The 15324-nt window shown below is 39.4% G+C and overlaps 1 protein-coding gene and 1 long non-coding RNA gene across 8 annotated transcripts in view; one reads left to right on the top strand and one right to left on the bottom strand.

Moving 5' to 3' along the window:
- The window catches only part of SNX7 (sorting nexin 7), a 98576-nt gene extending 92854 nt beyond the window's left edge, over positions 1–5722 (bottom strand). For 2 of the 7 annotated variants that reach the window (XM_027114437.1, XM_027114438.1), the window contains exon 1: positions 5501–5699. In XM_027114437.1, the coding sequence (XP_026970238.1) occupies positions 5501–5680 (180 nt within the window). In that variant the 5' untranslated portion in view covers positions 5681–5699. Of the gene's footprint in view, positions 1–5500 lie in introns of all 7 variants that reach the window. The other 5 variants (XM_027114435.1, XM_027114440.1, XM_027114436.1 and 2 more) reach the window with 5 other exon arrangements.
- Positions 5723–5857: 135 nt separating this feature from the next.
- LOC113624527 (uncharacterized) overlaps positions 5858–15324 on the top strand; it is a 104522-nt gene continuing 95055 nt past the window's right edge. The window contains exons 1-2 of the long non-coding RNA XR_003434371.1: positions 5858–5930; positions 8432–8517. This is a non-coding gene — a long non-coding RNA (uncharacterized LOC113624527). The remainder of the gene's footprint in view (positions 5931–8431; positions 8518–15324) is intronic.

Below are 15324 nucleotides of genomic sequence, written 5' to 3'. Positions count from 1 at the left end.
TTTTTATCTATTTCTAGCTTTTGAGCACCAAGCCTGCATACCATGACTTCTCGAAGTCGACTAGTGGTGATGACGATAATTACATCTGTAAATTCCCTGATTATCCTAAATGATACAGATCTCACTTTATGGTCCTGAATACCATTTAAAAAACCAATAATAAGAGCTATAATTTACTGAGTAACAAATAAGCATCTCAGTGTTTCACTGTGACCTGTTTACCTACGCTCTGTTTCAACTGCTGTTTCTTCTACACATTACAGTATTTAATTTTAAAAAAGGCAATTTATTTTAATATATTATTTTTCCCCCAAAAGAAGAACTTTTTCTTTTAAATGTAGACAAGTTTGCTCCTTTTCTCTAGGTAAATTTTTTGCAAGCCTCATCTCATTTTGGCCCAGTTCTAAAACGATTATTACACTATTGTTACACTTTTTATCCTTTTTCTTTTCCTTTTTTCGAATTATCAGTTATGTTCTCCTACCTTCCACATCTATTCTTGTTCTTTTAAGTCAATATCCTCTGCATTCCCTGTGCTCTATTGAGAGTTGGCATCATTTTCTCTTAACTGGATTATCTGAAAACTCAGAACAATACTTTGTTTTACTTTCCATCTCTCTTGATACTGTCATTTAGAGTTTCTGTCACATCCTCCAACTGGACTCCAAGACTGTGATAACAAGAACTGAATCTTGCATTTCTTTTTTCCAAAGAATCCTTAGCACAGAATCTTACACAAAAATACTTAACATGTATTTACCAGGTACTTGTAATGTACTATGAGAAAAAAAAGGAATAATTATAAGCCAAAGAGCCTACTCTTTAAAAAGCTTCTGACCTGCAAATGTATACTGATAAACCACATTAACAAAATGAAGGATAAAAATCATATGATCATCTCAAAAGATACAGAAAAAGCACGTGATAAAATTTAACATCCATTTATGATAAAAACTCAACAAAGTGGGTATAGAGGGAACATACCTCAACATAATAAAGGCCGTAACAAAGCCATAGCTAACATATACAGTGGTGAAAAACTGAAAGCTTTTCCTCTAAGATCAAGAACAACACAAGGTTGCCCTTATTCAACACAGTATTGAGAGTCTTAGCCATAGCAATCAGACAAAAAGAGGTAAAAGTCTTCCAAATTGAAAAGGAAGAAGTAAAACTATCACTGTTTGCAGATGACAGGATACTATATATAGAGAACCCTAAAGATGCCAAAAAAAAAAAAAAAAAACTATTAGAACTAATAAATGAACTCATTAAAGTTGCAGGATACAAAAATCAACATACAGAAATCTGTTGTGTTTCTATACACTAATAATGAACTATCAGAGAAATTAAGGAGATAATTTCACTTACAATTACTACAAAAAAATACGTAGGAATAAATTTAAACAAAGAAATGAAAGAACTATACTTTGAAAAGTATAAGACACTGATCAAAGAAACTGAAGACAATACCATGCTCATGGGTTGGAAGAATTAATATTGTTAAAATTTCCATACTATCCAAAGCAATCTACAGGTTCAGGGAAAGCCCTATCAAAATACCAATGGCATTCTCCACAGAACTGGAACAAACAATCCTAAAATTTGTATGGAACCACAAAAGACCTTGAATAGGCAATTCAATCTTAAGAAAGAAGAACAAAGCTGGAAGTATCATGCTCCATGGTTTCAAACTATGCTACAAAGCTACAGTAATCAAAATAGTATGGTACTGGTACAAAAACAGACATATATATCAATGGAAAAGAACAGAAAGCCCAGGAATAAACCCATGCTTATATGGTCAATTAATTTATGAAAAGGGGGCCAAGAATATATAGTGGGGAAAAGAGAGTCTGTTCAATAGATGGTGATGGGAAAACTGGACAGCTACATGCAAAAGAATGAAACTGGACAACTTTCTTATACCAAAAAAAGAAGTAAACTCAAAATGGATTAAAGACTTAAATGTAAGACCTGAAACCATAAACTCCTAAAAGAAAACAAAAGCAGTTGCTCTTTGATATCGGTCTTAGCAATATTTTGGGGGATCTGTCTCCTCAGGCAAGGGCAACAAAAGCAAAACTAAACAAATGGGACTACATCAAACTAAGAAGCTTCTGCACAGTTGAAAGCCATCAATAAAATGAAAAGGCAACCTACTGAATGGGACAAGTTATTTGCAAGTGATACATCTGATAAGGGTGTTAATATCCAAAATATATAAAGAACTCATATAACTCAATAAAATAACAATCATGAAAAAGAAAATAAACAAAAAAGAACAAACAATCCAATTAAAAAATGGGTAGAAGAACTGAATAGATAATTTTCCAAGGAAGACATACAGATGGCCAGAAGACAAATGAAAAGAATGCTCAACATCACTAATCACTATGGAAATGCAAATCAAAACCATAATACGACATCACCTCAAACCTATCCAAATGGCTATTATCAAATGAACAACAAAAAACAAGTGTTGGTGAAAATGTGGAGAAAAGGGAACCCTTGTGCACTGCTGATGGGAATGTAAATTGGTGCAGTCACTACGGAAAACAGTATGAAAGTTTCTCAAAAAATTAAGAATAGAACTGCCATATGATCCAGCAATCCCTCTTCTGAGTATTTATCTGAAGAAGTGAAAACACTAATTTGAAAAGACGTATGCACCCTATGTTCACTGCAGCATTATTTACAACAGCCAAGATATGGAAGCAACCTAAGTGTCCATTGATAGATGAATAGACAAAGAGATGTTGTATATATGTATACAATTGAATATTACTCAGCCGTAAAAAAGAATAAAATCTTGCCACCTGCAACCACATGGATGGACCCAAAGGATATTATGCTAAGTGAAATAAGTCAGACAGAAAAAGACACATCTTTATGATTTCATTTATTTGTAGGATCTAAAAAAACAGAACAAATGAACAAACAAAACAGAAGCAAAACTCATAGATACAAACTGGTAGTTTGGCGGAGGGAGGCGGAAATAGGTTGGGGGGATTAAGAAGTGCAAACTTCCAGTTATAAAACAACTAAGTCACAGGTATGTAATGTACAGTGTAGAGAATATAGTCAATAATATTGCAGTAACTTTATAATGGTGACAGATGGTTACTAGACTTATCATGGTGATCAATTCATAATGTATATAAATGTCAAATCACTATGTCATACACCTGAAACTAATATAATATAGTATATCAACTATATTTCCATTAAAAAAGAGAAAAAGAAAGAGCTTCTGGACAGGGGCATGGTATATGTATTCATAAATAATCTAAGGAAATAAGAAACTACAATTGTAAATATAAACTGAATATGAAAATGGTCAATCTCAAAGTACTAAAGGGTAAAGTTAGTACACTTTGGTAGTAATGGTTGATACCATCTTAGGGTAGGCTGGACAGTGGCAGGGTTCTACAGAGGAGCAGGCTAAAAAGGGAGTAGTAGAGAGAGTAGGTCAAATGAAGACAACTTTCTCAAATTTGCTTGTCTATCTGTGGTTAATGGTTGAAAAATTCAACTTACTAAAATAGAAGCAGGCAAGGCCCATACACTTGGATTCACCCTGCTTGCTAGTGCTGTATAACTACATGTGTTGGACACTTAGAAAAAGTTAAGACCCTCTTCTATAGAAAGCAGCCATACAGATTAAGGTAAAGATACAATATTACACATTATTATATGCCCTGCTTAATAAAGCAGAGGTTAAGTATGGTGCTGCAGCTTACATCCTTTTAAAACAGGACACAAAATTACAAACACAGAATTAGGTGGAAAAACAATTTTTTTATTTAGAATGAGAAAAAAAATCTCAACAACTGGTTGGAGCCATAGAGTTCTAGATTCCTTTCTTCTGAGGTAGCTTTAGGCAATTCACCAGAAACGCCAACTTAGAAATGCTTCTGGCTACAACCTGTCATTCCCTTTCCACCTAGAACCTGTACAACTCCCAGTAACTTACAACATTTTACAGAGGCCTAAGCCAACAACACAGTTAAATTTAAATTAAAAGTTAAATTTCATTAACTTCACCTAAAATCCGCCTCTGACTACGGAGGCTCATTAAAACAGTGATTCTCAGTTGAGGCTGGGACACTGAGAATCTGGGGAAAGAGAAACCACATGACAAATTTAAACCATCCCAGATGATTCTGATATGCAATTGCCACTCCCTACATTCTCCCCGTACCCCCTGCCCCCGAAGATTCACAGTGCAGAGTCCCATACACTAATACCATAGCCTAATGGTATCTTAGAAGGCAATATAAACAAGAACTGGCCAATTGTCCTTGATCTGAACATAAAATATGTGTGGAACATAAAAGTGTGAACAATTCCATTATTTTAGAATTTAAACACATTGAAAGGTCAAGTTACTTCATCAAGGGTACAAAACTGATACTCTCTCTGAACCTCCCAAATACAACTGTTCCTACCATTGCATTTAATCTTGAAGGAAAAAAAAGGGGAGTTTTACATATTCCTCTTTGGGGTCAGAGTATGCTTGTTCACTTTCTAACTTCTTTCCCAGAATAAAGCAGCGGTGAAGTTTGTTGGCTTTTCTTAACAGCTCAAGGTAACATTTACCTACTGTACAGGCTTCTTAGTAATTAATACAATGTTCCCATCTCAAGTCTTCTGCCAACAGCAACGAGAGAAGATGCAGTGGCATTGAACGGCCCCGCAAGAATGGTATTTTTCTTTTCCCCCCAAAAAAAAAAATTACAACCACCAGCCTACACGCACAAGTCGGCCAGTAACCCTTGTCAATTTCTCTCCAACTATCCTACAAGTTCACAGGGCCCTTTGGTCCTAGATTTCCCCGGGTAACCTTTAAAAACGAAAGCGCCGTCTGTGGGTTGGGTAGCAGTAGCTGACTATCTGAAAAATCCTGAGCTCCGCAGCGCAGGAGCTTCCCCGTTGGACACAAGAACCGTTTTCTCCCGAAGAGGGATTCCCTCACGCCTCTTCCCACTAGACTTGAGACTCACCCCCGGCGCCACCCAAGTCTCCAATCCACAACCAGCAACAACACTAAATCAAGAATAATTTCTCTAGACTCGGGTGATTTCGCTCCCAGAGTTCAGGGCTGGCTGCGCCTGAAAAGAAGCTGCCAGGGGCGGGGGCAATTTTGGGCCACCGCCTCCCGGGTTCGGGCACTGTCACTGGAAATATCCGCGTCAAAGAAGGGAAGAGGAGAAAAGGGGGAAACAGCACAACTTTGCAGACTCCACGAAGCCAAGGCCCTGCCAAACATAAGGTCAAAGTGCAGACGAGGGAGCGGCTGCTATTCGGGACCCGCCGGGACGCAGCCCCGGAGCCGGCGAGCCGCCAGGCGAGGTCGGGCAGCTGGGGGAGACCCACCCTGCCCCGGCTCCGAGTCTCCAGCGGGGCCGAGCGAGCGCGCTGGGGCGGCCGCCGCACGGCGGGGCCAACTCCGTGAGTTGACTTGGAACTTTCCCGGGACGCGCCGCCGCGCCGCCCTCACCTTACTGAACACCTCCAGGTCGTCCTCGTCTTCGTCCAGATCCAGCACCTCGGCCTGCAGGAGGGCGGAGGAGCCGCTGCTGCCGGGGAGGGGGGCGTCGCCCCCTGGGCTCTCCCCGCCGCCGCCCCCAGCCGGGAGGCCCGAGGAGCGCGCCTGAGGTGCCCGGCACTCGCCCTCCATCCCGAGAGTGCGCGCCCCGCCGGCCGCCGCAGCCAGCCAGGCTCCCCCGAGCGTGCCCATTGGCTCCCGCGCATCCTGCGCCTCCCCGGCCAGCCCCGCTCCAGCCCCACGTCCGCTGCGCAGACGCGGAACTGCCAGGGCGAACGCGGGGCCCAGGCTCATCCCCACTTGGCTTGGGGCCTGCAGGAGGCGAAGGGGTGGGACTCTCGGACTCTGGCTAGGGTGGGGCCAGGGACGCTGTCCCCTGAAGGTAGGAAGGGGGCGTCCTCCTGCGGACCAGGCTGCGGGGCTACCCTACGACAGCTTCCACGGGGGCGGGGGTCTGGGCAGAAGCGACGGAGCGAACCGTGAACTTCAGAGCATCCACAGCGGGGCTGGAAAGCAGCCGACCTATCTCGCCAAGAGAAAAAGCCAATACTGTATTTCCTGCATTTTAATGGTTGCCTTTTTTTCTTGGTTGTGGATTTCGAGTCCGTCTTTTACTAAGGCTAATGCAAAACCTCCTCTGTTTTGTAATTGATTTTTGACCCAGTGACCGGACTGTGTGGTCATTTCACTGTAAAGCCAGGGAAGTTGGATTTAAAAACGATTTTCAGCCCCTTTCAAATGTATCTTTATTCCTGGAGGTCATCCTGAAGTTAATGAGCAAGAATGTTACTAAGAGTCGAGGACAGCGAGCAGGACTGGACCTTGACACCAAGAAATAATCTGCAGTCTTTATGCTGCCAATGCAAAACTGTAATTATTTAGTTGTTCACTGCTTATTATTAAAAAAAAAAACAACTAACTTCCAAAAATAATGGATAATTGAATGCAAATTGATATATTTGGAACTATCTTCAGGTTTTATTACTTACTCGCCTCAGCCCCAGCTCTTTTCTCCCATCAGCCAGGAAAGAACATCTAAGAACTTTGCACATAGAGAAGAGGCGAATTCAGACTTGATTTCCAAAACCTCTCCTGGCAAAGTGTTTAGCCTGATGTTTAAAACTATTAACTTTGGAAAAAAAGACGTATGTAAGAGAATTTCTCTTTCCAGTTAGAGGACAAGGCCTTAATAATATGTTCCCTCTTAACCGTTCATACTGGTTTCAGTTCATGAACACACTTATTCAGTCAAGCTGGGCTCTCTAAGGGGTGAATATCCAGGCTCCTTCCTATGCTTTATAGTTCCTGTACCCAAAATGCCATCTCCTACCTGTCCTGCAGGAATTAACTATAATCCCATGTCTTTCAGGAAGACTTTCTGATTGACACAGTCTGTTCCCAATTTAGCATTTAATTTTATTTCATGCTGTAGGTTGTATTTATTTCATGTAAATGCCTTACATTCCTTAGTAAATTATAACATTTTAAGCTTACGGATCACATTATTTATTAATAAACCACAGTAGTAGATGTACTCACTTAAAAAGGCTCTCTGCTAGGGTATACAAAAAATACAAGTTATTAAAAGGCTATTTTTTCTCTCTAAGCTCATTCTGGCTAGTCAGGAAGATTCAAGTTTTTCGAATTGCCGTCTGAACCAGGAAATTCCGAAGGATACTGTGACACACAGAATTGCCAGAAAGCATAGAGACAGGCTCAGAAAATGGGCAGAACAAACCAAGACTATAGAGCTTGTATCATAGCCACACCCACGCCACAGAACTAATAACGCAGACATTGCTGCCACCATTACTGAGCACCAGATGCCACACCCCTTCCACCTACTGCCATTGACAGTGATGTCACTGGACTCCAGGTGCTGACACCAACATCAGTACCACAGCTGCCTCTGAGAACTGCCTTTGCTATTACTACCACAAACGTACCCACAGTCCTGTTTCTCTGTTTTAATTATTCTAGTTTCAAAACCCTGAAGGGTAGATCTGCTTGACCCACCTGGCTAAATCCCACAGAGATTTCGAAGGCAAATTAGATTTCTAAGCATAGAAAGGCCATATTGATACCGGTCAGCCAAAAAAAAAGGAAAAAAAAAAAAAAACCCTTACTATTATTCATTCCTTTGGCCGCCCAACATTAAAATCACATTTGTTCACATGCTTTTTTTTTTTTCCCATTCCTGCTAAATATAGTTCAGCTATGCCTCAAACACCTGGGAATATAGTCCTCAGCTCCCCAAAGGAAGAAAATCCAAACATACTCATTATTGGTGCAGCTCCAAGTCTAATATGTCTATTCCTCCTGTAGTTCTGCTGCACTTAATGCTGTAAGTGCTCTCTTACAGTCCCAGATTCCCATTAAATGGGATCATCACTGGCTTCTTTAATGGAAGCATTCTTATTTGGGTGCTATATTCTTTCAATCGTCATAGTCCAAAACTTTAAGTACAGGTATAATATTAAGAGAAGCCCTACCCAGTCCTGTCCCTTGGTTTTTGGACTCTTATTCTGATTAATATCATATATTAATTTTTGGGTCTGAGCATATACATCTTGTCAAAAAGCTCCCTCTCTCCCACACTTTCCAGGTAGGATCTCCTGAGACCATAACAGTGTTTAATATGCCAGTCAACTATCCATAAAGTCAGCTGTTTCTGGTAATGGGACTCATGATAAGACAAGTCACCACATGGGCATTGCCCAATGGCTTTATTTCCTTTGCTGGAGGTGATTTAATTGATTAGAAAAAAAAAAGTTATGTGCGAAATCTGATGGGAAATAAACCAGTCAGTAAGTTCATGGATGATCGTGCTGGCAGAAACTTGTTGAGCAGGAAAAGCAAACCCAGTGTATCTTTTCCATTAAGGACAAATCATGACATCCTCCAGATTATGTGGCTGCAGAAGGACCGGGAGTAGTTGTGGCAAGTTGAGGTTTAATAACTTACGCAAGGTAAGTAATAAGGGGTAAGTAATTTAAGGCGCTGTGAAAGAAAGTGTTATAGATGTTGCCTTAAAAAAATAGGAGAGGGCTTCCCTGGTGGTGCAGTGGTTGAGAGTCCGCCGGCCGATGCAGGGGACACGGGTTCGTGCCCCGGTCCGGGAAGATCCCACATGCCGCGGAGCGGCTGGGCCCGTGAGCCATGGCCGCTGAGCCTGTGCTCTGCAACGGGAGAGGCCACAGCAGTGAGAGGCCCGTGTACCGCAAAAACAAAAAATAGAAGAGAGGATTTATAAGGATATTTGGGGATTCTTCGTTCTTAGACTTTGTCAGAATAGATAATTCTACAATCCTTCCACTAAATATACTGACAAACTATAACAGAATCTTTTAAATGCATGGATGAGCTTTCAAGGAAGTAATTGACTTCCAGGGGCAAGAAACAAAGTAAGCTTAAGTGAGAGAATGAGACTAAACATTTGAGCTGATACTCTGCCGGCCCCCAGGGTGGGATGGTAGGATTGGCCTAAATAATCTAAAAGTGTGAGTTTGAATTATCATGAAAGAATAATGGAAATGGAAATTTGTAAAATATTCAGTCAATAATAAAACTCTTCTGGATCAGCCTAGGCTCAAAGTGGGAGAGATCTCTCCCCCCAAAATCCTAACCATGGTTCAGGAAGTCACAATTCAAAAAAATACAAGTGACCCTGGTTGAACGATATATCCCTGGGATATCTGGCACAAGCAAATACAAAATCTCTTCAACCCACTTCTGGCAGAGCCACTACGGATAGAGCTATACTTCAGATTAGATCACAATCCAAATGAAAAACATTGAAGGAAATGATCTACCACGTGCCAGAATTACTATACAAAACTATTGAAAGGATTAGAGCCTCAAAGAACTTTAAACAATATGCCAAAAATATAAATTATTTAATAAATAAAAAGAATAAACATAAATACAAGATGCTACCAAAAAAAGAACCAAAAATCCAAAAATGAAAAAGCACAATCATTGTGCTGATGGTTGATTTTTTTGCCTTTTCACTTCAAATTGGATCTTGTTGCCTGCTCTGTAATAGTTGTGCTGGGTCTTATAAATATTTCTCCTTTGCTACCCAGCATGATGTTAAGCTTGTCAGTAGAAGGCCTGGAAGAACACTGGAGGAGGAAGGGTTTTCCTGTTTCGAGTGTGCTCTCTTACTAGTGTCCTGCAGAAAGCTCTTTTTTTCTTCTTTGTTCAGCCCCTGCATAGTTTCTCTAGAGTAAGGTTCCCGCAGGGCACAACTTTTTATGATGTTTGAGCAAACTCATGCAGCTACGGAGGCATAGTCTAGAGACCCAGATATTGTGGGCCTGTCCCCGGCCCAGGTTGCTTCACCCCATATCCTCTCCTCGGTCCAGGACATGGACCCACTCCAGGGGCACTGGAGGTCAGCCATCCCCTAAACTTTGTCCTGAACAGCCAGCCCAGGGCTGACCTAATCTAAGCTGTTCATGGAAGTGCACCAACCTCCTGGAGAGGGGGACCTCTCCAGCTCCTGGTTCCAACAGTGTCCGGTAGCTTCTCCTGGTACCTAACAAGTTCTGAGGCTCAGCACCTCCCAGGGGGTAGATTTCCAGCAGGTTCCACTATTGAGCTACTTCATTGACTTCTCCAACATTCAGGAGGCCAAGGTGGTATTCTTTCCAATGACATCTGCATCTCAGTCATAGAAGGAAGGCTTTTCCTTGGGTACTTATCTCAGCCCTAGGGGTAGTGACCACATCTTATATCTGCTATTCCTGGATTCTTTAGAATTCTTTTTAACTCTCACTAGCCAATTCCTCCTTACTCCAAGCCCCTGTTAATAAAGCTTTATATTAAACTTTCCCTGTTCAAAAGACTATGTGGTCCTATCTCCTGACTGGACCCCAAACAATACAGAATTGGTACCAGGAATGGTCCCAGGAAAAAAACCCTGCAAAAATGGCATTCTGGAACTCTCCTTAGAACCAGTTGACTGAGGAAGAAAAATCCTGAGCCTGATTTACAGAGTGGTCTTCATGATATGTTAGTATTGCTTGAAAGTAGCAGCTGCAGCTCTATAGCCCCCCCCTCACTCAAGGGTAAACCTGAGGACAGTGGTAAAAGAAAATCCTCCTAGTGATCAGAACTTCAAGTGTGACATTTAGTCATCTATCTCTGGAGTGAGAAATGTCCAGAAATATAGGTCTATATTAACTTATGGGTAGTTGCAAATGGTTTGGTTGGAATAGTGAAGGATTTGAAAGGGACCATATTAAAAAAACTGATGAAAAGGGAGCTTAAGGAAGAAGTATGTGGATGGACTTTTCAGAATGGGCACAGACTGTGGAGATATTAGTGAATGCTAAATGTCTACCAGAGGACCATTACTGCAGAGGAGGTTCTTAATGATCAGGTGAATAAAACTACCAACTCTGGGGATGTCAGTCATCCTTTCTTCCTAGCCATCACATTCCTTGCTTACTGGGCCCATAAACTAAGTGACTATGGTAGCAGAGATGGAATCAATACATGGGCTCAATAGTTTCACGAGGAAGCAGTTCTATGGAGCTCCTCATACTACCATTCTGGAAGTTGTCTCTAATGCTCACTTTCTATAAATAACAAAACGTCTAGAAAATTGCTCAGAGCTAAAGTAGTTTTTATTCCTTTTCATTATGATGCAGAATTTGGAAGATACAATTTTTGTAATGCAGTGTGATCCCAGGGAAAACTTTTATTTCTTTAATTTTTCTTAATTAAAATTGCATTTTTGTTTCAAAAAGAAACTTGTCATACAATCTCCTTAGGATTGGAACTTAGTATCAACACTTTGGCCTGGAGAAATATTTTAAATTATCTATGTTAGATACAGTTTATGGAAATTAAACAGTTCTTGTTTAAAAAATTAACTTTTTAAAATACCCGGGCTATAAATAACAATGATGCCAAATAAATACATAGAAGAGGGATAAATAAATACATAGAAGAGGGATAAATAAATAAGTGCATTAAAACTCCCACATTTAATATCTTTAGGAAAAAGAGAAAAAATTTGCAGTGAATTATTAATATACTTTGAGAACAGAGGCAACAGTGTTGAATATTTATAAGTATTAAACAGCAATTTTAACCTTGACCTATCCTTTTGAAAAATTGCAGTTATTATTATGAGACTGAATATTGCTCCAAACATGTTATGTAAATGTTTGATCTTATACAGTAGAATATTTTTTTTAAAGATAAGAAGATGTTAATATGTAGATGTCTCAGATAAAAATGTTTCTCTCTCATTTGAATGGTTGGATCAAAAGAGTGGTTTAATAGTGACAATACTGATGAACGATCTGACCATGCACTCTTTGAAGGTAGAAACCTTGGCATATAGTCTTTCATAAGAATCTAGAGAGAATTTGTTAGCTGTGTGAACTTGCATATCAAATGCCTTTGAGGCATATGGCACTGGGATAATAGCATACTCCTCCCATTCTTGGTAATGCCATCTACTTACTTCTCTATCACTCCCCTAAATACATAACCTTTTTGGCTTTAGGTCCACAGTCTTTCCTTACATTCAAAATCCTATAATCATCCTGATTGAATCTGTTCTTCATAATGACTCCCAAGTTCTTTATCTTCTTCAACACAAGGTTTTCTTGACCATTTCAACTCAGTCACTCATTTCTGTCAGAAAAAAATATATATATATGGATTTTAAGTATATAAAAAACACTCAAACGCAATAATAAATATAGATAAAATTCTCAAGTTCTAATTTCTATCTACGTAATTGTCTAAGATCTCAAAGTTTTTTAAATTTTTCAAATTTTGTTTCTTAGAGGATTTGATATATTTAGTTCAATTTGATAATAAGTAGAAAAAAAGCAATTCGTAGGTAATTAGCAAATAAAAATTTTACATACTTAGTATGGGCTGAATTGTGTCCCCCCCCCAAATCCATACATTGAATAAGGAAATGACAAAATTAAGTATGATATATTCATGAAATGAAATGATGTGTGCTAGTTAAAGGAATGAACAGCGGCTCCATGTATCAACAAAGTCAAATATGATTGTTAGATAAAGTAACAAATGAAAAAAGAAAGTAGCAGACTGTGGATAAACAAAAAATGTATACCTATATCTATATACACTTACACAAACCAATAATATGTTTTCTGTGGTATATATGTTTGTACATGAAATAGACATCAAACTATTATCATGGTTTACCTTTGCAGAGAGGGAGAGAATATGGGTGGCCCAAAGCAACTTTAGCTTTTACTCAAGTGCATCTAAGAATTTTGGCTTTTCTCTAAAATTTAAAGGAGAATGCATTCATGTTTTCATGCTTTATAAGGAATTAATTTTTTTCAAAACAAAACATTTTATTGAAGTATGTTTGATTTACAATGTTGTGTTAGTTTCAGGTATACAGCAAAATGATTTGGTCATACATATATATGTGTGTATGTATATATGTGTGTATATATATATATATATATATATACACACACACACACACACACACACACATATTCTTTTACAGATTCTTTTCCATTATAGGTTATTACAAGATATTGACTGTAGCTCCCTGTGCTATACAGTAGGTCCTTGTTGGTTATCTATTTTGTATATAGTAGCGTGTATCTGTTAATCCCAAACTCCTAATTTATCACTCCACCACTTTCCCCTTAAAGAATTAATTTTTTAAAAAGCTGCTCTGCCACCAAAACACTAATTAAAACATTGAGCTTCCTGAGCACAATCTTCTATTATTCTAGCTTATTCTTTCAACTATTCCATGGCCTTTCTTTTTTTTTTTTTTTTTTCGGTACGTGGGCCTCTCACTGTTGTGGCCTCTCCCATTGCAGAGCACAGGCTCCGGACATGCAGGCTCAGCGGCCATGGCTCACGGACCCAGCCGCTCCGCGGCATGTGGGATCTTCCAGGACCGGGGCACGAACCTGCGTCCCCTGCATCGGCAGGCGGACTCTCAATCACTGTGCCACCAGGGAAGCCCCATGACCATTCTTGTGTCTCACTCAGCCATCAGGTTAGTGCTCTCTTTACTTCTCTCTAATACAGCACCATTCAGCTTAGATTTCCTGGTCCTTCATTCCAGTCATTCTAGTAATCAGTCCTCTCGCCCCTTTTTTCTTCTTTTGCATGTGCCTCTAATGCCCTCAATGTGGACAGTTACAACTGTTTATTTTCTCAGTATTCACACCTGAGTACTGATTGCTGTTGGAAGACAGAATTACTGAACATGACAAACTGTTCTCAGTAACTTCATAATCACTCACCTCAACTTGGTCCTCACCTCACAGTTATTCTATTGTGTTTCTTTATTTTTTTAGTTTATTTTTAAAATTTTTATTTTATATTGGAGTGTAGTTGATTAACAATGTTGTGTTAGTTTCAGGTGTACAGCAAAGTGATTCAGTTATACATATACAAGTATCTATTCTTTTTCAAATTCTTTTCCCATTTACTTTATTACAGGGTTTTGAGCAGAGTTCCCTGTGCTATACAGTAGGTCCTTGTTAGTTATGTATTTTAGATATAGCAGTTTGTACATGTCAATCCCAAACTCCCAATCTGTTCCTCCCCCTCCTGGTAACTATAAGTTTGTTCTCTAAGTCTGTAAGTCTGTTTCTGTTTTGTAAATAAGTTTGTTTGTATCAGTTTTTTAGATTCCATATATAAGCTATATCATATGATGTTTGTCTTTCTCTGTCTGACTTACTTCACGTAGTATGATAATCTCCAGGTCTCTCCATGTTGCTGCAAATGGCAGTATTTCATTCTTTTTAATGGCTGAGTAATATTCCATTGCATATATGTACCACATCTTTTTTATCCATTCTTCTGTCAATGGACATTTAGGTTGCATTCATGTCTAGGCTATAGTCTACAGTGCTGCAGTGAACATTGGGGTACATGTATCCTTTTGAACCACGTTTTTATCCGGATATATGCCCGGGAGTGGGATTACTGGATCATATGGTAGTTCTATTTTTAGTTTCTTAAGGAACCTCCATACTGTTCTCCATAGTGGCCCACCAACAGTTTTACTGTGTTTCTTTATTCAGCTTTTATTCCTACTCACTGCAATGGCTATTTCAAAAGTCAGATGTAACTCAAAAGTTCAGAGAAGACTCTGAACCTAGCTGGCATAAACTCCCTCCTCACATTCAGCAGGTGACTTAATCTCCTATTTTATAAAGCAAATGGAAGCTTCCAGGTGTCAGATATATAGACCCACACTTCTGTCTCCATGCAATTCTCCTTCCATTTGTAATGAAATACTTATCCCACTTCTGAAGACAGGGAAGTTGTCAATTCTGAATATGAATACTGGAAATGTTGGGCCCATTTTGGGGATGCAGGAGGATTAATCCTGAAAATAAAACCAACACTCTGAAGTCAACAAACAGAAATGGGAGAATACTTAAATCCTCATTGACAGTATTAAGTATTTTACAAGCAAATTTCAAAGTGTCCTTATGAGAGATTCCATGGCTGTACATGCAGATTGAAATGATAAATATCTTCATCATTTAAGTTACTTGATTCATCCTTTTCTTTTCTTGTTATTTACATTTCAACCCTCTATATTCTGAAAAAATTCTTAGTTCAGGAAGACTTGAAAATGGCTACATGGGGATTCTACTCAGTATATCCTTTCACTCTGATATGCAGCCCTTTGGGAATCCAGTTTATTGTGGAAGGTGGGATGGGTGCTCCTGTTAGACCCCCATATTATGTAGGGCATGGGATTTCTTATCTACTCCTATACGACT

The sequence above is a fragment of the Aethalodelphis obliquidens genome, unplaced genomic scaffold, assembly GCF_003676395.1.
Source record: "Aethalodelphis obliquidens isolate GAN/ISIS:26980383/991018 unplaced genomic scaffold, ASM367639v1 scaffold13, whole genome shotgun sequence".
NCBI classification, from domain to species: domain Eukaryota; kingdom Metazoa; phylum Chordata; class Mammalia; order Artiodactyla; family Delphinidae; genus Aethalodelphis; species Aethalodelphis obliquidens.
Note: the sequence above shows the minus strand (reverse complement) of the source record. Positions and strands in the feature narration are given on the sequence as shown.